Source organism: Lutra lutra, chromosome 8, assembly GCF_902655055.1.
Source record: "Lutra lutra chromosome 8, mLutLut1.2, whole genome shotgun sequence".
NCBI lineage: Eukaryota > Metazoa > Chordata > Mammalia > Carnivora > Mustelidae > Lutra > Lutra lutra.
This window is the reverse complement of record NC_062285.1, coordinates 62,620,546-62,642,714: the sequence shown is the minus strand read 5'-3', so window position 1 is coordinate 62,642,714 and position 22,169 is coordinate 62,620,546. Positions and strand designations below refer to the sequence as shown.

Here is a 22,169-nt window from a genome sequence, read left to right as displayed (position 1 = left end):
CCAAAGGCAGAGGCTTTAACCCACTGAGCCACCCAGGCGCCCCAAAAAACAGGGGTAAATCTTAAGCCTTGGATTTGGCAATGGATTCTAAGATATGACAACAAAAGCATGCCCAGCAACCACAGTAGAGTAGATGAGAATGTGAAATGGTGCAGCCATTGTGGAAAACAGTTTGCTGGTTCGTCAAAAAGCTAAACATTAAATTACTAAATGACTTAGCAATTCCACTACCAGGTATATACACAGAGGAATTGAAAACAGAGACTCAAACAGATACTTGTATGCCGTTGTTCATTGCAGTATTATTCACGGCAGCCGAAAGGTAGAAGCAACCCAAGTGTCCATCAAGGATGAATGAATGATAAATAAAATGTGGTTTGTTACACACACACACACACACACATTACACACACACACAGTGCAATATTCAGTCATAGAAAGGGATAAAGTTCTGACACGTGCTGCGACAATGAATGAACCTTGACATCATTCTGCCGAGAGAAATAAGCCAGAAACAAAAGGTCAAATGTTGTATGATTCCACTCACATGGAATATCTCTAGAAGAGGCAAATTCATAGAGACAGAAAGTAAATTGGACGTTATTATGGCCTGTGGGGAGGGGGAAATGGGAAGTTACTGCCTAGTGGTTACAGTGTCTTTGATGTGATTAACGAAAAGTTTTAGAAACAGTGGTGATGGTTGCACAATATTGTGAACAGAATTAATGCCACCAGATTGTACACTGAAAAATTGCTAAAATGGAAGTTTTTATGTTTTACGTAGGGTAGTACAATAAAATACTTTGAAGATGGTGAAAGGAACTGGTGAATTCAGTTGGAATCTGAGAAGTGTGAGAGATACAGTCGGCTTTTCTGTAAAAACATTAGCTAACCTGGTTGGGATGTGCAAATGAATAATGGGATCATTGTTCCCAGCTCTTCAAAAACAGACGTGTTTAACTTCCAGGTATATTTTCGGAGCGGAATTATCAGGGGACGGTTGCGGGAATAGGGAGAGGCAGTGTGTAAGAGGAGCTAAAACCACTCTAAACAGCACAGAAATATAAGATGAAGAAAATTGTGTTTATCAGAGCTCTTCTCAGGGATTATATTGCTACTGGGGGATCAAGAAGTCCTTAGAGTTGCCACTGGGGTGGGGCTGGAAGGGTGAGACACCCAAGTGACTCACTGAACGGTCCCTCTTTTGTTCCTCTGTGGAACTCTGTTGTGCTGTGGGAAGGAGCGTGTTCTGTTTGATACATTGCTGGAGCAGTGGGCAGTGCAGAGGAAAGGGAGAGCTCCTCCTTTTCATAAATACTGTCAAAATATTGGAAGAATATTATCTTGGAGGAGCACTGTATTGTTAGCCTGCCTTGAGTGTGAACATACTTCACTGTGGCCCAATGCAGGATGTTTCTGGAACCATAAAAACTCTGGGGTCATTATGTAAGTAATCAGACTACATTATGAAAATTTAAGAGCGCTAATAACTTTTCTAGAAAGACGGAGCTTATAATTCATCCCATTTTTGGTTCACTCACTTATGGATACTCTGTAACATATAAGGTGTTGTTTCAAATTCTGAGGAAATGAAGTAGAATTAGATAACAGCTTTTCCTCCCAAGAGCTCGTGGACCAGCGGAGAAGAAGAATGAATCAGGACCATACAGTGCAGTGAGGGGGATGGAAACCTATATTTCCCCAAAATTTTATCTTCTGTGGTGGTGGCCTGTTGTGAGAGAGCAACTACCATGTGATTATTTGGGCCTCTGTTCAGTATAAAGCTGAAAATTTATGTATAATAATCACTCCTCTTTATTTCTCTTCCACACTCTAGAAGACCAACTGAAAAATACTCTATTTTGATAACTAATAATGCAAGTTGAGATTTTGGGCACCTTTAGTGACCTGACAGGTTTTATTAGACAATGGAAAGTGCTATAGGAGCATGGAGTTGAGCAAGTAACCTGACTTGGTCCATAAGTGGTGTACATTGGTGGCATTGGAATAAAAATTTAAAGAAAGGGTAGAATGTGTGTGGGGGGGGCAGTGAAGGGATGCACATTTCAGCTAAAATGTACTTAGGAGTTTAAAAATAAAAAGGATGGGGTGCCTGGGTGGCCCAGTTGGTTAAGTGTCTGCCTTCGGTTCAGGTCATGGTCCTGGGGTCGAGCCCCACATTGGGGTCCCTGCTGAGCAGGGATTCTGCTTTTCCCTTTCTCTCTCTCTCCACCCCACCATGCACCCGGCACTACTTGCGTGCATGCTTTCGCTCTCTCTCAAATAAATAAAATCTTAAAAAAATAAAAACAAAAAGGTTAAAACTTGGTAACTGACTGAATGTCAAGTAAGGAAAGGGAAAAGTGAAGAATGACCCCAGCTCTGGCTTAGGTAGTTGAATCAATGTCATTACAATATATTGATCAAAAATGGCAAGCCAACGGAGAAAGTTTGAAACAAGGCAGTTTTTACCATAATTTAGGGAGAATATTTATTAATTTTCTAAATTGCCTGATGGATAGTGCTGAGTTTCAGACATGAGTCAAAAATTTCCTTACCCTAACAAACTTGACATCTTCATAATGACATTTTTGCCTTTGTCCCGTTTTCTTTCCCCTTCAGCTATTTCTTCCACTTCCAGAATTATCTGAGAGAAAGAGCACATACAAGAGAGTGAGAAAGAGCACATACAAGAGAGTGAGAGAGAGCACATTTTTGCCTTAAGATGGGAAACAGAATTCTAATAGAAACCATCAATCTGAATTTGAAATTGCATTCCAGAAATGATTAGAGGATGATGTCACTTTTTTTTTTTTCATTTAAATATTACCATTATTGCCAGTAACAAGCTGGGGTTAAAAAAAAAAAAATCAACCGTCCACTTTCAGAAAAATGAAGAAACATTTCCTGAGTCATGTCTCTTTTCATTGCAAGTAGTAGTCAACAATGCATAGGACATTGAGGTCATTGAAAAATATTTGCTGAGTTAATGTTGTGTTTTTTTTTTTTTTTTTACACTTGAATTTGTTTTATGAAAAAGAAGAGTCAAGGTGATAAGTTAGGAAGAAAACTTGGTGCCTAACAAGATTAAGAATGCCAGACTTTATTAAAGTAAAAAAGTAATAATAGCCAATATTTATATAGTACTTAACACTTTTCAAGTCACTTTAATCTGTGTGTCAGTTAATTTATTGTCCACAATGACCTTTTGATGTAGGCATTATCATCCGCACTTTATTGATGAGGAAACAGATTCAGGGGTTGAATGGTGTGCCTGAAGCCACAGAATTAAACTGTGTAGAGGTCTTACAATTCAAGTCCACTGCCCTGGGTGGTAAAACACAGCCATCTCAGCCTTGAAAGAAACTGTCCTGTCTTTATGTTTTATGTTTCATTTTTAACTTTCTTTTCATTTATGATGACTCTTTGGCCTCATTTTAGAATCTCATTTAATATGACAGGGTCTATAATCTGCAGGCTTACAAGCTATGGATAATATGAGAAATAGATTTTCCCCTACTTAATTGTCACCAAAATACAATAGGTCCTATTAAACTGAGGCCAGAGAAAGAGATACTGGAACCTGAGGACCCAAATGCACCTGCCACACGGTGATGCAGGCCCTGTTGGGAAGGCTCACTTGTAGAAGATGTGGGTAGCGAGACTAAGTGGACCCATGTAATACCTGGAAAGTTTGAAGTGGTAGGAAATGGCGGCCCAAGTGTGCAGTTACTTTAAGAATTGTGATGGGTGGATGCTAGCATTCAGGTCAAATATCCAGTGCATGCTGAGACCAGTTTTCAGAGACTTCTGGTCAAAGGGGAGAAGAGTTTCAGGTGCAGGACTGCCTGGCAAATCATTAGACATCCTCCCCAATCTGGATATGTGAATACATCCTCGTTTCCAACATGAATGGGCCATTCCTCTGATACCTCTTTTTTTTTTTTTTTTTTTTTTTTTTTAATTTGACAGAGATATCACAAGTAGGCAGAGAGGCAGGCAAAGAGAGAGGGGGAAGCAGGCTCCCCATGGAGCAGAAAGCCCGATGCAGGGCTCCATCCCAGGACCCTGGGAACATGACCCAAACTGAAGGCAGAGGCCTCAACCCACTGAGCCACCCAGGTGCCCTTCTGATACCTCTTTACTTGTATAAAAGTTCACTAGGTCGTGACATTCCTGAAGGCAGTTTCTGTACTTTTTTTTTTTTTAATTTTATTTATTTATTTATTTGATAGCCAGAGATCACAATTAGGCAGAGAGACAGGCAGAGAAAGAGGAAAGCAGGCTCCCTGCTGAGCAGAGAGCCTGATGCGGGGCTTGATCCCAGGACCCTGAGATCATGACCTGAGCCAAAGGCAGAGGCTTAACCCACTGAGCCACCCAGGTGCCCCAGTTTCTGTACTTTTTTATCTTGATGTTTGTACTCCTATCACCTAGCTCCGTGTCTTTAACCATTAGCCAGAATGTTGTATCTGTTTACTTATCTTGTGGAGGTTTTCCATTAGTTCTTCTAGTGGTGCTGGTATATTTACTATACCGTTCTATCATTTGATTTTCAAGATAGGTTGTTGGTTAGGGGCTCCTGGGTGACTTAGTGGGTCAAGCCTTTGCCTTCAGCTCAGGTCACGATCTCAGGGTCCTGGGATTGAGCCCCACATTAGGCTCTCTGTTTGGCGGGGAGCCTCCTTCCCCCCTCTCTCTGCCTGCCTCTCTGCCTACTTGTGATCTCTCTCTCTGTCAAATAAATAAATAAAATCTTAAAAAAAAAAAGGTTGTTGGTTAATATTTATTTGACTTGTATGTACAATGCTATCTTGATTCCTTATCAACTTATATTTAGCCATAGGGGGACCCCTTGGAATTATTCATAGCAGCTGAGGAGACAAATCAGTGTATTCAAAAATATGTCCAATTCTGGATTTGGACAACTTCCAATTCTCATTGCGTCACTTTTGGTGGTTGGCTTCAGGCAACTGATAACCTGAAATTTTCATCATCTGTGAAAACAAAGATAAAAATAGTATTAAGATCAGAAATTTAGAAGTGCTAAGCATAAAATAACACACTCAGGAAATTTCTTTTTATAGTTTTTCATATCGCTGGGCCTATGTACATGAACTTAATTTATATAGTGCTGTATTGTTTTACAACATGCTTTTGAGTTGTCATTTGTACCCTTCGCACAGCCCTGTGAGATAACAAGGAAAAGTAATTTTATTAACAGCTTCAGATAAATAAACTGAGACTAAGTTATTGCCTGGGATCATGCTGCTAAAGTTGCAGAATCAGGACTTGAACTCAGTCATTCCCTTTAATCCATGCCCAGTGCCCTTTACACCAGGTTCATCTATTTTTACCTGCTGTCTCTCATGTGGTCACTAGGAGTCTGATCATTTCAGTGACAACCAATCACCATAATAAATACGTCAGTTGGACCCACCCACTTCCATGCTGGTGCTGTTTGATAAAGTGTGAATGCCTAATTCTGATTACTTTTATTGCTAGGGCACTACTTATCAGGCACTTTGTTTTTTTTTTTTACTCATGAATTTCCTGAAAGGTCTTTTTATGTTTTCTGATGGATAATAGATTGGCTAAGTTATAAAATTATAGATGATGGATCCTTTTATCACCCACTTTAAATAAGTCTCAAATTTGCTTTGCTCTAGAGGTGATCTATTTTACGGTCTGAAAATAAGTGTTAGTTATTCCATTTCTTGTAATTGATAGACGAATAAGCATATGAATTGCAACTCTCTGGTGAGCTTTCCACTGTGTTATGAACCCATTAAAGTGAGGAGGCCTCTAGATATTGGGCCTCTTCCTTTTGTTCTGGCAAGTCAGTCAGAACTAATACCACCAATGACTGGATTCCTTTAATCTTATTATACTTACCTACCTTGATAGTTTTTTGGTTTGTTTTTAGAATAAGACTCTTTTTTTTTTTTTTAAAGATTTTATTTATTTATTTGACAGAGATCACAAGTAGGCAGGGGCAGGGGTGGGGAAGCAGGCTCCCTGCTGAGCAGAGAGCCCGATGTGGGGTTCGATCCCAGGACCCTGAGATCATGACCTGAGCCGAAGGCTTTAACCCACTGAGCCACCCAGGTGCCCTACCTTGATAGTTTTTAAAACATGCTTTTCTTTTACTTTTAACTAATTGTTATGTGATTAATTATTAAATTTTGGAAAAGTAGAATTTTAGTGGGTTTCTTTTGACCCAAAACCTCAATTGTTTGACTTTTACCTACATAAACCAAATCGATAGATATGTGTACAGTGCTTTCCAAAGTATTCCTTCAGTATTCTGTAAGTCTTTGTAGCCTGGCACTTACTAATGAGCTTAAAATTAACATTCATCGTGTCTCAATTTCTTTTTCTCAAGAAGAGGGAGACTTGCTTGCCTGGTTCTTCTTGGTATCCCCAGGGCCTAATGACACAATGACTGTGTAAAATAAAAACCGGGCAGTGAATGTTCGTCGAACCTGACTTTCCATTGTGCTTTCTTTGTAAATCCATACAAAAATTCCACCAATAGGTGAAGGCCAAAGTTTGGTCATCATATTACAATAACTATTTTTCGGGTTTCTAGTCAGCTTTTTGATGAACAGATAACACAGAGATCACAAAAATATACTTTTATATACCAACAACTGAAATTAAATGACCTTATCATGAAGCCATTCAAAGTGGTACTTTCGTTGTGTAAAGCGAGGCATGTTGACGATACTAAAAATACATTTCAAAATGGTATATGAAAAATGACTTATGTAAGGTAAAAAGTTAACATTTTTGCCTTATTAGGTTTTTCCCCGATTCTGCCGTTTTTCATAAAAAGCCCTCAAAGCGTCACCTTGATTTTGACTGTTTTTGCTGAGAAATGAACTTTTTCAGCTGTGTTAGATTACCAGAAATGAGAATATCAAACAGTAACGGGAGCCCTTCGGTAGTGGAAGTATAATGATCATATTAGCATCATAAATCATTTGCTTCTCAGTACTACAGTAGGTCATGAGAGCAACAGCTGCAGCTTTGTTCTACCGAGATGATGTTTTAGTAAAGCCATTTCTGTTTTTATTCACTCAAATTTACAGTTTCTCCTTTGTGTTGACATTAAGCAGTGAATCTATTAGTTTTCATTACCGACAGAATAACTAAAACTATAAATAGTTCTATATTTTCTCTCACAAATCCTCTCAAGCTGCAGTCGGTGTCTTTAATTTGATAAAACATCTGGGTAATACATCTTGTTTCTTCTCTTTCAGCAAATGCATACTTTCTTAAGTCTTTCCTTAAAAAAACAAAAACAAAAAAACCCCAAAAAACTCAACAGCAGTTCTATCCTGTCTTTGGACCTCAGATTCCTCATAGTTAAATTGGGCATCTAATTGTGAAGTAATCCAGATAAGATGCAAAAGTCAGATCACTCGATCTGATTCACAAAACTCATTTTTAGAAATATCTGAGTATTATGTTCCAGTGAGTTGCTGGTTCTGCCAAAAACAAAACAAAACAAAACAAAACCCACAACACAATGTATCATAAATACCACATACCTGACTTTTTAATATTTAAATATAAAAACGTTAGGTCTTTCCTTCCTAATGTAAACCAAGTTGCAGATCACCGATTTCAAACACAGTGTCATGTGTATAAACACATTTTAGCAAGTTCTAGAAGCACCCTTCAAGATTGTGATTATCTTGGACAACCGTGGTTCTGATGTTGGAATAAACCAGTTTCTTACGTTACAATTCCCCAAGTGTAGAAGGCTGCACGGTAATCGCCACATTCCTCTGGGGTTCTCGGAGGCAAGCCCCGTAATTTTGGCTTTGGCTGCAGTTCTGTAAGCTTTGGCCCACCATGTCTATTTCTGGTTTCTGCTTCAGTTCACATTTAGGGGTCTTGTGAGAAGCTCAGTTTTTCTAGAGTGAGAATCACGTGTTTGTATTGTCATGGCTACTGGCACGACCTTTCGGTTCATAGGTGTACAGTGATCTGAATTTAGTGGACAGGATTCTGAGTAGATCTTAAATCTAATCTAGATATTGGGTTATTTCTTAGTGATGTGCCAAAACTAAGAGTTTGGTAGCTGAATTGTTGGCTGACATTTTGGTTTTGTTGAAGAGCCACTTTTAATCCATCTCCCCAATAAGCTTTCTTTTGGACCATTGAAGGAATTTTTTTCTGGATTGATGGGGACTCAGCTTTTCCTTCCCAAAAGCCTCTAATGGATTTTTTAAAAAATTAGAATGCTTTTTTAAAAGGCATGACAAAGCCAAAATAATATCATACTTCATAAAATTAAAAGTAATTTCTAAACACAATTTAATGCTTATTCCATGCTCAACCTTTCTATTTTTGATAAATATGTCCTTTAAAAAAGCTGGTTGGTCCAAGTTGGGATGCAGATACCATATACTGTTAATGGTGGTTGTGATATTGTGATTTTATAATAAGAAATATGTTCGATCTTCTTCAGTTCCAGGCAGGAGCTCCTGCAACTCTGGTAACTTCCTAAATGAGGAGATAGAGAAAGGTGCATTTTGTTATGTTGATGAGGGGACTTCTGGAAAGCCCCTGGGTAACCCCAGGGTGAGGGCTGGTTGCAGTGGAAACCCACAGGGAGATTAGAGGGCTGAACCTTTCAGTCCTGCCCTCTGACTTCCAAGGAGGTGGGAAGGAAGATTGAATCAGTTGCCAGTGGCCTGTGATCAATCAATCCTATCTAAGTAAGGAAGCTTACATAGAAATCCAGAGGGTGGGGTTGGAGAGCTTCAGGTTGGTGAGCTTGTGCAGGTGTGGGGAGAGAGGGGAGAGACTAGCAGGTGTGGGGAGAGAGATACCTTCATGAAGAGAGGGCATCTAAGCCCTGTGCCTCTTCGCACATACCTTGCCTTTGACCCTCTTCTTCTGGCTATTCACCTGTATCCTTTATAATCCCCTTTATAATAAACTGGTAACTGTAAGTAAACGTTCCTCTGAGTTCTGTGAGCCACTCTAGCAAATTAATTGAACCCAAGGAGAGGGTGGTGGGAACCTTTGATTTATAGCCAGTCAGTCAGAAGCTTGAGTGACAGCCTGGACTTGCTGGGGCCCGTCTTGTGGGACCAAGCCCTTAACCCATGGTCTGATGCTATCTTCAGGTGGATAGTGTCAGAATTTAGGTAATTGTTTGGTGGTGTGGGGAAGAAAACACATATCGGAGATACTTTCCTTAGGCTCTTTCAATCTCTGCCTTTTTCATATCATTGATTTATTGAAGAGGCTAGACCTGTTGATAAGTTAGAATATTTATTTAAATTTATTTAAATGTGCATGTAAACACATTTAAATATTTAAGTTCATTTAATTAAGAACATTTTCCCCACACACAGTCCAAATTACATTGTTACCTTTATCAATATTAATAACTCCTTAATATAATCCAATGCTTAATCAATATTCAGATTTCCCCAGTTTGTTTTTAAGTCTTCTACATCTGGTTTGTTCAAGCCCAGATCCTGTCTGGAAGCACACACTGCAAATGGTTGTTTTGTCTTGTTTTCTCTCTTATCTTTTGATCTGGACCAGTTCCTTTTATTCATATCAGGAACTTGTGGGCACGGTGAGACTGGTACTTGCAGAACAACCCAGCTTCTGGATTTGGTTCCTTTTCCCCTCCCACACTGCTGTGAAACACAGTAACCCCTAGTCACATGTGGCTATTAAGCTGTTGAAATGTAGCTAGTCCAAATTGAAATGTGTTGTGACTATAACATACACATTGGCTTTCTAAGGCTTAGGATAAAAAAAAGAAAAAAGTAAACTATTTCACTAATAATTTTTTGTGTTGAATACATGTTCAGATGATCTGGGTATATCAAGTTAAATATATTACTAAATTAATTTCACCTGTTTGTTTTTCATTTTCAAAATGTACCTACTAGAAAGTTTTATTTGGCACCCAGTATATTTCTTCCAGATGGTGCTAGTCAACAGATTTTAAAACAGAAAATTGCTATCCCAAATGACTCCACATCAGTTCTCTGAGATATAGTTGAAGAGAGAACATTAAATGGCTAAAATGTTCCTTAGCTAGAGTTTTACAACATTCAGTTGCTGTGTCCTTTCAAGTGGAAACTAAGTGATTTTCCGTAGTTGATCTAGCCTCGAGCATTTGAAGACGGAGTATCCTATAAGCATGGCATTGTCCAGTAGATGGAATAGCTCCTAAAGATTTTGAGTGGCCCTGATAGCTGGGGGGGTAAGTCCCATAACCTGGGAGGTGTGCCACAGGTGCTGATACAGTTGTTTCACCAGTGTTGGTGATTCACAAGCAGAAAAGTATTATGACCCAGTGAAAGTCATGCTTTCTTTCTTTATTTCTAGTGTTGGACAACATTGAACAGACAGCTGTCTCCAGTTTTGGAGCACTGGAAAGTCAGCCTGATTTCCGAACCCCAGAGTTTGTAAGTACTACTACTACCTCTTCCATTCTCACCAAATGCAGAAGGTTTTTCATGAAATCTTGCCCTCAGTGCCTCTAGATGTGGCACAGGTCTCAGTGGCAGAGCTGTGTATTTAAAGCTCTGGTTCTCTGGGGAACAGGTTCCTGAACTACAGTGTCTTGGTGTCCTGCTCCATAGGCTTATTCTTCATACTGTTTTGTACTTTCTGCAGTAAAGTAGCATCGTTCGTTCCAAAACTCCTCCTCCATTCACGGGTAGCTTTGCTGTTAGTTTCTGCTGTTAGTGACTCTGGAAACCGGTCTCCATTGAGCACATACAGGTACCTTGCCCAGTCTGATTCCCATTTCACTATGCAGCTGTCAGTCATATGACCTTTATAGATGTATCTCGTAGGGCTGGGACTGTTTTGTTGGTTGTTCCTACCAACGGGGGAACTAACTGCTCTCACTAAATTAGGCTCATTAAAGATTAGCCATGGTTCTCACCCTCAAGGAATTAAAAATCTTATTAGATGCTACTGTGATTTTATTAATGCCTTGTTTAAAGAAAATTAAGCACATAGGATGCCACGTGCAGAATGTCCTTAGCAAATAGATTTTATATTAGGCTCGTTTGAAAAGAGGGATGAGAAGAAGTGTTTCTCTGACTCACATACCGTATTACTGCACCAGATGTGTAGGAGAAGCACACCAGGATCCACCTAGATTTACTTATTTTTGCCCCTTGCTGCAAATGGCTTGTCTACCACTTCAGCAAGGCAAAAGGCTTTTTTGGTTTATTTTCAAAGTGAGACATACAGTTGCCACACCAGTAATTGGCAGAGCACAATTGTATTATTGATAAAGACAAAAAAAAAAGAGAGAGAGAGAGAACTCATTATGTGCTTTTCTTCTTCTCACTCATTCTTTATGGATTACTTACTAAATTCAGCCAAGAGTAAGGAAACCAGGCAGTGCTCTGGACTAAAAAGGGATTGCACATGAAACTGTATCTGCAATGCCATTTTATTTCACAGTGTGGGACTCCTGTGGCGTACTAGCAGATCGCCTACTGTGAAAATCACTTGGATATAATAGAAAGACCACGTCTTCAATGACTTCCCTGTTACATTCAATGAGATTTTCAGTGAAGGAAAATTGCGAATGCCCACCAATGTATCCTGTATCTTAGTTAAAGTAGCAGGGCAGTTTTGTGGGTTTTTTCCTAACTTCTACAGTGAGAACCCCAAAGCAGAATTGATGCAGATATTTCCCATTTGAATATGAAATTGATACAGACTCCCGGAGATGGCCCTTTTTTGTTTTATTTTCGAACTGCTGCACGTTGATACTCCTCAAGCACTATTTCTAATCTACAAAGAGCTGTGTGCAGTAGAGTGCTGATGTGCTTGGCAAGCACCTATAGGGTTCGCACTGGTTCCCTGTGTGAAAATAAAAGTATTTTTCTCAAAAACAGGTTTTAGTGTCTTAGGAGGTTTGAGATTGGCCTGCCTCAGCAAGGTCTTTGCAACAGATAGTCCACACCGGTAATCACACTGGTAATGTTCTTCTACCTTCAGTGTTCGCTTCTTGACTACCTCGTTTTCCTTTGCAAGGGGTGAAGGCTGGTGAGTCTAAGAATAACGAGGGGTAGAACTTGAGGATCACAGGATACACTGATGTTTTAAGAGATTTCTCTTAACGATGGGTCTGAGAACACCAAGCTGAAAGGAGATTTTTAGGCTAACTCCTCATATTTTTCTTTCTCACTGTCATGCCTCAACGATCTCTAGAGCCCTTTCTTGAGACCACAGGAGCAGAGTTAAACTTGGTGAAGCATGGTTTCCTTAGATGTGCGGTTGAGACAAGATTTCTGTATCCGGTTATTATCTTTCTCTAGTTGCGAGTTCATACCGTGTTTAGGAAAGAGGCTCTGATTTTCTTGTGCTTTTTAGACGTCTGCACCTCTGATGCTCGTTGCACGCCCCCGTCAGCAGGGTCTGCGTCCATAGCCGCTTGCGTTTCCTCCCCACGTCACTGTGGCCCCTGCCTCAGTTCCCCGCTACACAGATTTTTCCCAAACTGCTGCCTCCCTGGTAAACAAACAGGAGGCGCGTGAGGCGCCTTGAGAACAGAGTCCCCGAGGGAATCAGGCACGACACGCAAGGGAAGCCTTTTTTTGGAGGCAGAAAGCGACAGCATCCGTGAAAACGGGCGGCTCTCGTGTGTAGGCAGGTGGATTGGGCAGATGCCAGGACAAAACCAGGTACGTGGGTCCAAACCAAACATTCAGATCCGAACCTGGGGCACCGGCACAAACCCAGGAGCAGAGGGAGCGTGGCACAAAGCGAAACTGCAAACAGAAAGAGGGAGAAGAAGAAAAGGAGCCGAGGTATCAGCGCTCTGTTTTTCTCCATCTGGCATCTGGAAGCAGCAGCTGCCGTGTGCTGAGGTGAACGGAAACACAGCAAGGCATAGACGGTGTTTACTCAGGCTTTCTCCTCAGCTAGTTCAGATTTTAGAAGGATCAAGAGCCTCGTGTTTTCAGCGGAGTGTATTTATACACTTTGGCCAACAGGGAGAACAAAACGCTTATCATTATTGGTTTGTTTCCTTCAGGACTTCTGTTTTTCTTTCATTTGACACCAGGCCCAAACGAGTGATGCTGGTTGAGTACCTTGGTTTCCAGCACGATACGCACGGGAAAGTTGTCCTTCACAGCTCAGGTGTCTGTGGCGATGCGTCAGGCCCAGTCGGGCCTGCTGTCAGGACTGCATAAATCACGGATAGATAAACGCGGCCGCAAAGCCCCCGCGTGGCCGGTTCTCGGTGGGGCCCCCGTGGCTGGGCCCGACTCTCTGAACTGCCCGGGGGCAAGCTGAGATGGACGTCGGGTACCCGTGTTCTTGCTTGTGAGGAGCTGGGGACATGTTCCAGCTGGACACAGCCCCACCTGAGGGGACGTGTGAACGTGTGGATGGGGCTCCTGGTGAATGGGGCCTGGTGAAATGCTGGCTCCACAGAGAGTAACCGGGTGACCTTGTTGTGGTAGGAAACCAGCTCGATCCTGGTTCTTTGTTTAAGTGCAGTGAAAATCTGCTTGTGATCTTCTTAATTAACTTAATATTTTATCCTGAATGGTGCCCACACTGTTGTTTTTCCAGGTGTATTGAGATATGATGGACACACAGCACGGTGAAGGTTTACCGTGTACGGCTCCATGCTATTTTTTTTCTCTCTGACATGATTGTTATCTCTAACTTCTGTTCCCTTGTGCTGATGAACTATAATTAATCCTATCGTAGTTTTCAAAGCAGTTAGTTCAAGGGGAATCTAGTGAAGGAAATGGTGACATAGCCAGATGCTCTGGAGCCCTGTGATGGGTGGCCATCATTTAGGTACACGGGCTCTGAAGACAGGCTAGGTTCATGAGGACAAGGATTGGACTGTGGAGAAGGGATTTAGCCAAAGGGAGTCTGGGGATTGGATATCAGTTACCCAGATAACCTTGCTGAGTTCAGACTTTGAAGCAGAGGCTGCAGAATGAGGCAGTTCCGTTAGAACCGAGGCTGGGGAGCCACCAACACAGTAGTGGAGCAGGTACAGGCTTTCCTGCAGTGTGGTAGCATGCCGAAGTCGGGCAACCCAGGCTTCCCCTGGTGCGCTCACTCTCAGGTCTGCTTAAGAGCAAAGGTGACCTGAGGCCAGGGGCTCATCAGTCATGGCCGGCCCAGAGGAGCCCAGGTTGATTTCAAGCCCCAAGGAGTGCAGGAAGAGTAGGGGAAAGGTTGAGTGATGGTCAGGGCTTTTTCAGTGGGGAATCTGCTTGTAGCTAGCTGGATGGAAACCAGGCTGACGTCAACACAAAAGCACATGGAAGGAAAGGAAAGGTTAAAGAATTATATTTTATGATCTCAGTCTCGCTAATAAGAGCCCCCTTTCCATCCTTTCCAGAACTCGGGCTTTATGTCTAAATCTCCTGGCTTTTAGAGGCAGGAACACTCTATCCACCTCTTGTTTCATGCCAGTTGATGCTGTTTTCCTTAGTTTGGCTTCAGCCAAATTTGCAGTAAATAATAAGAGCTTAGGCTTGCCAAAGAGTATTAGGGTCATAATAGGATAAACCAGGGAAGATGATGAGAAACTACAGGATTTAGAAAGACTAAGTTGAGACAGAGACTTAGGAAGAGGAGGATCAGAGTGGAGGGAGAGGGGGTCCCCTTTGTTCCACACTTGTGTCTATGCAGAAAGGCGGTCTGAGGAGTCGTTATCCTGTTTGGGATTTTGTGTAACTGGGTTCCCTTTCTGAGGGGAGATACTACTTTGCAGAAAATATTGTTGATTTCCTGAAATTGACGTTTGATTGTCTTTAACTAGATGGAAATATATACGATCCCTGAGAGTTAAAATATTACTCTGCTCTTTGAGGCACTAGAATGAACAGTAGAAAAAACATCCCTGTACTTCTGGAGCTTAAGTTTTGGTGCGGGGAGACATAAAGGACAAAATAAATAAGATCTTAGGATATGCTAAGTCCTTTAGAGAAGGGTAAAGGAAGAATTATACGTATGTGTTCGGGGCGGGGGCTGGCTCTGGTTTTAAATGGAATGGTCAGGGCATATCTCAGAAAGGGGTGTGCAGAAGGGGACAGGTGAAAAGACCTGAAAGCAGGGGTGCTACAAAAAACTATTTGGAAATCTAGATGAAGGGTGTTCCAGGCAGAAGGAATAGCATAGACAAATGTCTGGAGGTAGGAGTTTGAGATACGTTTGAGGAAATGGAAGGAGGCCATTGTAATGAGCAGAATGAAATGTGGTGAAGATAATGGATAGTGGGGCTTCATAGGCCCTTGTGAACACTTTGGTTTTATTCTGAATGAGTTGGGAAATCAATTAAGGGTAAGCCTTTGGGGGAATAAACTGGGGGCTTTTGACCAGAGGAATGATTTGACTGCCCTGCCCTGTGTTTTGACAGGATCACGTTGGCTGTGTTGGGAATAGATTACAGAAGCGTAGGAGCAGAAGCAGGGAGACCACTTGGACTTCTCAGGAACCCAAGTGAGAGGTGGTGGCGGCTTGTTCCTGAGTGCTAATTCTGGTGTTAGTGAGACATGCTCCAATTCTCGTATGTTTCGAAGGTAGAATCAATAGGATCTGTTGACAGATCAGACCTGGGGTGTGCGGGAAAGAGCAGTCAAAGATGACTCAGGTTTTTGACCCTGGGGGACTATGGATGGAGCAGTTTGAGGGGAGGATACGCAGAGGAAAATAAAAATTCTGTTTTCAGCACGTGAAGTTTGAGACATCCATGTGCAGATGTCGGTATGCTGTAAAATATACGGTGTGGAGTTAGAGCAGTCTAGCTAGAGATGTGGGCGTTGTCCTCACATGGGTGGTGTTTGAATCTGTTCCATGGACTGAGGCCAGCAAGGGGTGAGATGAAGAGACCCTGGATGGAACCCTGGGGACTCCAGTGTTCACAAGTCAGGGGACCTGAGGACGAATCTACAGAGGAGGCTGAGAAGAAGGAGCAGTGAGGTTGGAGGAAAATGAGGAGAGTCCTGGGAGCCAAAGAAGGTTTAAAGTTGGAGGGAATGATCAGATCTGCTGGGAAGGATGGAATTTGGATTTAGTAGTGTGGAAGCCTTGACAAGAGAAGTCTGAGCTGAGCAGTGGGATAAAAAACTAGAGAGGACTGAATACAGTAGGGGAGAAGAGGAATGGGATACACAGCATTTAGATAACACATCCAATTATTTTTTCTTTCTCTGAACATGAATGCAGAACAAGGTGTTATTATGTATGAGGACGAAGAGAAGTTTTTAAATTTAGTCTGAAGATGGCAGGAATTGCCCCTACCCCTGGCCAGGTTAGGCTGTAGCACGGGCAGTGGGCAGAGCTGGTCCCTTCCTGCTGCCCTTCTCCTCCTGCCTTGCAGCCTGGCCTGGATTCTCCTTGTCTTCTGCAGTGAGCGCTGTGGCAATGTGCTAGTGTTGCACGGCGTCACCCAGTGCACGGAGGGGGCCGAGTTCTCCCGGGAGGTGATAGCCAACTTGCCCCTCTGTAGCCACCCCATCCCCTGCCAGGTGCTGCTCATCGGGGCTGGAGACGGGGGTGACCTGCAGGAGAGGGTGAAGCATTCCTCCTTGGAGTCAGCCTGTGGTGCAGTGGGAGACTGACAAGGATGTTGTTCAGGTCTCTAGGAAGTTCCTGCCAGGCATAGCTGTGGGTGGCTGCGGCCCCAAGCTGACCCTACACGTGGGCGATGGTTTTGAGTTCATGAAACAGAACAAGGATGCCTTTGATGTCATCATCACTGACTTCTGCAGACCCCCTGGGCTCTGCCAAGACTCTCTTCAAGGAGTCCTATCACTAGCTCATGAAGGTGGCCCTCAAGGCTGGTGGCGAGTGTCCCCTGCTAGGGCGAGTGGCAGTGGGTGGCTGCCCCCCAGACCTCAGATTTCCCTGTGGCGACTTCCGCTTACTGCACTGTCCCACCTAACCCAGTGGCCCGATGGGCTTTGTGCTATGCAGCAAAAATCTGAGCACCGACTTCCGGAAGCTCACACAGCCGCTGACACGGAAGCAGGCGGAACCGATGCAGTGGAAATACTACAACTCTCATGGGCCCAGGAGTCCCAATCCTGCCCGAGTGCGCCGCCCCCGCCTGAAGGATGTGAGCTGAGCCCGGTGCTGCTGCCCGTGCTGTCCAGGACCTCGGGCCAGGGAGCCTCTGGGACACCCGGGTGTCACAGGCCCAGGACAAGATACCCCTGCCCCACCAGCATGTCCACCAAGCAAGCATTATAGGCCTCAGAGAACTGCCTGGCATGCCCTGCTGGGCGGACTGTCCGTCTCTCAATGTGCTGTTCCGCCCCCAAGTCTGTACCAGCTGTGTACAGAAAAAAAAGGCAGGAATTTCTGTTCATAAGGTGATGGAAATTAATCCAGTAGGGAGGGAAAATAGGATGATGTGGGAGCAAGAAGGAAGGATTTCTGGAATGCATTCCTTGAGAAGAAAAGAAAGGAATGGAATCCGGTCCATAAGTGGAGAGGTTGGACAGCCCCCATGGCTGCAGACAGTTTGTTCTCACAGGTAGGAGGAAAACCAGTGTATTGGGACCCAAGTAGAATTAGTTCCGTAGTCTTCCTGGTAGGAGCTTGTCGAAGTTTTTTAAAAATATATTTTATTTATTTATTTGACAGAGAGAGGGAACACAAGCAGGAGGAGTGGAAGAGGGAGAAGCAGGCTCCCCGCTGAGCAGGATGCCTGATGCGGGGCTCGATCCCAGGACCCCAGGATCATGACCTGAGCCAAAGGCAGATGCTTAACGACTGAGCCACCCAGGCGCCCCCCTTCCCCCTTTTTTAAGATTTTATTTATTTATTTGACAGAGACGCAGTGAGAAAGGGAACACAAGCAGGGGTAGTAGGTGAGGGAGAAGCAGGCTTCCCACCAAGCAGGGAGCCCGATGCAGGGCTTGATCCCAGGACACCGGGATCATGACTTAAGCTGAAGGCAGAGGCATAATGACTGAGCCACACAGGTGCCCCTGAAGTATTTTCTTGATTGCTTCTTGTTTACCAGTGAAACGAGAAGCAAGACATTAACTAACATTGAGGAAGGAAGAAGAGTGTAAGAGACCTAAAGAGCGAGGAGAAGGTATGAGACCGTCATCTGAGAGTGAAAGCTCTGGGAAATGTAGTATGATTTCCTGGCAGCACTAAGAGAACCCACCTGGGGTTTGTCGTCATGACAGGTGTGTGCTTTTCCCATTTAAGTCCGGCTTTGGGGAGCAGTACATTAGACAACAGGTTTGATTTAGGCAATTTGGGGGTTTCTTCAAGCCAGTTCAGTGAAGCAAGACAGGGCTAAGAGAGTTTTAGGGTGTTTGCAAGAGAGTAGAGAACCAGGGACATGCAGGATAAGGCAGTAGGATCAGGACAGTTAGACCTTAGTGGGGTTTGATAATTTTTGCAGTTGGGGTATTAGAGAGAGTGAACAGGAAAAATATGATTGGAGAGTCAGGATTTTCTGACTAAGGGAGGGATTACAGTAACCAGCACAGACAAGGTCTGGAATACTGAGCAATGGAATGAGAGGCTGAGGCAGGGTAGAGTTGCAGGGACAGGATGCTGGGAGGGTGGAGGTGGAAATCCCCAAGAATTATATCAGAAGAAATGTCTTGGAGAGGTTGACGATGAGGCAGGGCTCAAATCTCTAAGAAAGGAGGGCTAGTGACTCAGGGATCAGTAGGTGGCTGCCAAAGGAGACGACCGGAGAGGTGGGAGTGAAACCTGAAGGATGGCAGGATAGAAGCTGAGAAGCAGATGACGTGGTGAGTAGTTTTGGGTGTTGCATAGGGATTCAGTCAGCAGATTCCTCAGCCTCAGCACCACTGACATCTTGGGTTGGGTTTCTCTCGTGGGGGCTGTCCTGTGTACTATAGGATGTTTAGCAGCATCACTGGCCCTGGCCCATGGGATGCAAAGGTCCTTGTCCCCAGCTGTGACAACCGCATATGCCCAGACATTGTTAAATGTCCCCTGAGGACAAAATTGCCCTCATTTAAGAACCAGTGAGTTAAACGAATACTGGAAAAGCATTAGGGTCACTGGTGTCCTTATATAGAGCTGTTTCTGGGGAGTGGTGGGGGTGCCCCTCTAATCCAGTTTGGAGTGGATTATGGAACAAGGAGGAGAAAAAAATAGGAAGTCCTGAACTCTCTTTCCGGGAGTCTGACTTTGAAGGGATGGAGGGTGAGAGAGAAAGAAGTGGAGGAGACTGAGAACCAGAGACGATACCCTCCTGTCAGATGGAACCCTGAACAGATTTAAATATTGATGAGAAAAGAGTGGCTTTGAGATGGGCTGTGGAATGGTTTATAGATGTGGAGGGTCCACATTAGATGGGAGGAGCAGTGTCTCTAAAGATACGGGAGCAGCAGCTGGATGCTGCTGGTTTATGGCTTTGTTGGAGAGAAGCAGAGGGAGTTCTCATCCAACAGCTTCCACTTTCAGCCGCTGAGAGTGAAGAGAACGGAATGTTGGGGTGGTGGGGGAGTGGGGGGGTGGGTAGTGCTTTGAAGCAGTCCTGGAGAGCCGGAGGAGCGGAAGACCATGCCGGCCTAGAAAACAGGAAAAGTACGAGGATGCCTGGGTAGTGGTGAGGGCCCATGTGGGGCTGGTGAGCCTGAATTCCAGCAATCCCAGCCTGCTTACTGTGGATTCTCCAGGTCGCTCAGACACCAAGAAAGCAGACAGCAGGCTTCTGCCCGAGTTGGGGCTTTGCTAGATGGTCAAGATGGGAAGTGCAGAATACTGGTAATTCTGATGAAATGATGAGTCTGGGAAATGTAACCTTTCAAAAGGAGGGGAGGGGAGGGGAGGGAAGGAAACGCGCATCTACAGATTGGTTAGAAAAAGTCACGGTGCCTCTGAGGGCATTGTGAAATGAGGAGGAGATGTTAGTTATGGTCAGAAAGGGGGATACCTGAGTAAGTGGTTTTGGAAAGAGAATTTTTCAAGTGATAAGGTCCAGGGTGAGACCATGGAAGTTAGTGAATGAAAGGGAGAACATCACTAGGGTCAAGTTACTAAGGGGTCAAGGTGGCTCAGTCATGTCTATGGATGCAGATGTCCTTCTGGATGAGGGAAAACTTGGAATGGAGAGGGAAATGTGAGTCAGGGGCCAGATTTTCAGTGGACCAGGAGCAGCAGCTAGCAGGTAGGAGATGATAGGCTCTGGGAAACTCTGGGGGTTTACGTTACTTGCATGGACTGAAGAGGAGCTGCTTTTACTCCAAGAACACTGGGGACTAATGGTCTGGAAGTGACCTATAGAATAAGGTGAATATCAGCCTTACTTCTTTGCCCTGACTGTGAAAGGTATGAAAGAATGATCAGAGCCAGTTGCCCAGAGGTCTGCATAGTTTTGTTTTCAGGCTTTGTTTCCACGTGTTCGGTCAAGTTTTTTTGTTTGTTTGTTTGTTTTTAAGATTTTATTTATTGATTTGACTGAGAGAGACACAGCAAGAGAGGGAACACAGGCCGGAAGAGTGGGAGAGGGAGAAGCAGGCTTCCCACTGAGCAAGGAGCCTGACTCCGGGCTTGATCCCAGGATACTGGGATCATGACCTGAGCCAAAGGCAGACGCTTAACGACTGAGCCACCCAGGCACCCCTGATCGGTCAAGTTTTATTTCAAAATGGCTTCCAGGGTCTGTTTTCATCTCCATCTCCCCTCCCCCAGAAATCCAGACTTCATTTTGGTTATTTCTGGCTTAACTGGCCCTGAGGTAAATGAATTGGTGCTGGGGCTGTTGAGGGAGACTGGCAGTCCAGGGTCTTTCTGGCTAATCTCAGAAACCCAACCAAAGTCCCAAGGTCTGCCTCAGGATCCCAGAATCCTCAGGACCTGGAAGACTGGGAAGAAAGCATTTCTTTACTTGGCTTTGTAGTCTTGTGTCTTCTACAAAGAAATAGGATGGCTTTGCTTTGTAGGTATTGGCACTAAGTTCACCAAACTAAAAGAGAAAAGGAACTCACCCAAATAAGGAAACCAAACAAGGAACATGGATTTGGCAAAAGAACTCTCAAAAGAAGAAATGAGACCAAAGATAGGCTAGTAAGAATAGCTGAATTGGCCCATTTGCTATGGTAGGAATTCACCTGATATTTCTTTTTTTTTTTTTTTTTTTTAAAGATTTTATTTATTTATTTGACAGAGAGAAATCACAAGTAGGCAGAGAGGCAGGCAGAGAGAGAGGAGGAAGCAGGCTCCCCGCTGAGGAGAAAGCCCGATGTGAGGCTTGAACCCAAAACCTGGGATCATGACCTGAGCCGAAGGCAGCGGCTTAACCCACTGAGCCACCCAGGCGCCCCTCACCTGATATTTCAACTTTGAGAGCATTTCATGCATTCAGGAGCAAAAGGTGAGGCAATGTATGCTTTGCCTACTCGTTTGCTTTATGTGGCTGATTCAGAAGCTACATTTGTTTGTTAGGATTGGAGGGTAGGAGCAAAAATAGGCCAGCGTGCAAAGTCTCAGTCAGAGATTTCTTTCTGAGTCACTTCTTTGGAATGCAGAATGTATTTTCCCAGAGAAACAGTCATAAATGATGACTGGGCTTCTAGGCCCAGCTGGACCAGACCAGCTATGGCCAGTTTAACTTAGAGTTAACAAAATTATCATTCCGTGCTCATAATCCTCTGGAATATCCCAATCTTATTTTTTCCACTATTACTAAAAGTTAAGAATAAAAGTAAAGTCCAGAGTGAATGTGTTGAATGGAAGCTTGTGGAAAAAATTGCTTAGCATGGTGAGTGAAAGAGAGAAGGATTGACTTTAGAGTTGTGTTAGATTTTGAAGCAGTAATCTAAAACTTGAGGAAGACAATTTAATGGTATGAGAAAACAGAGGGGGGAAGAACTTCTCAGCTTCTATATTTCTTTTGTCTTTTTTCCTTTAATTTTTATTTATTTATTTATTTTAGATTGGTTGTGTTCAAGCCCTAGGAGAGAGAGCTATAGAAGCCCATGCTGCATAAAACTAGTGTAGAAAGGCATGTCGGTATTCCAAATGAGTTTAAACTTCTTAGCTAGAAGGATTATGTGTCAACCAGAGTATTCAAAGGACATGTGATTTGCTCCTGGAACCACAGTTGGGAATCTGGAGGTGATATGGGGGCCAGGACAAGTTCCAGAATTGTAGAGGGACAAATATAACAGTTTTCCAGAAGG

The 22,169-nt window shown here is 43.5% G+C and overlaps 1 protein-coding gene and 1 pseudogene across 4 annotated transcripts in view; both read left to right on the top strand.

The window, feature by feature from the left end:
• ANO6 (anoctamin 6) overlaps positions 1 to 22,169 on the top strand; it is a 188,510-nt gene that overhangs the window by 66,323 nt on the left and 100,018 nt on the right. For 2 of the 4 annotated variants that reach the window (XM_047739729.1, XM_047739731.1), the window contains one exon: positions 10,372 to 10,451. In XM_047739729.1, coding sequence (XP_047595685.1) covers positions 10,372 to 10,451 — 80 coding nt within the window. Of the gene's footprint in view, positions 1 to 10,371; positions 10,452 to 12,636; positions 12,882 to 22,169 lie in introns of those variants that run through there. The other 2 variants (XM_047739732.1, XM_047739730.1) reach the window with 2 other exon arrangements.
• LOC125106278 (spermidine synthase-like) lies at positions 13,168 to 17,574 on the top strand (annotated as a pseudogene).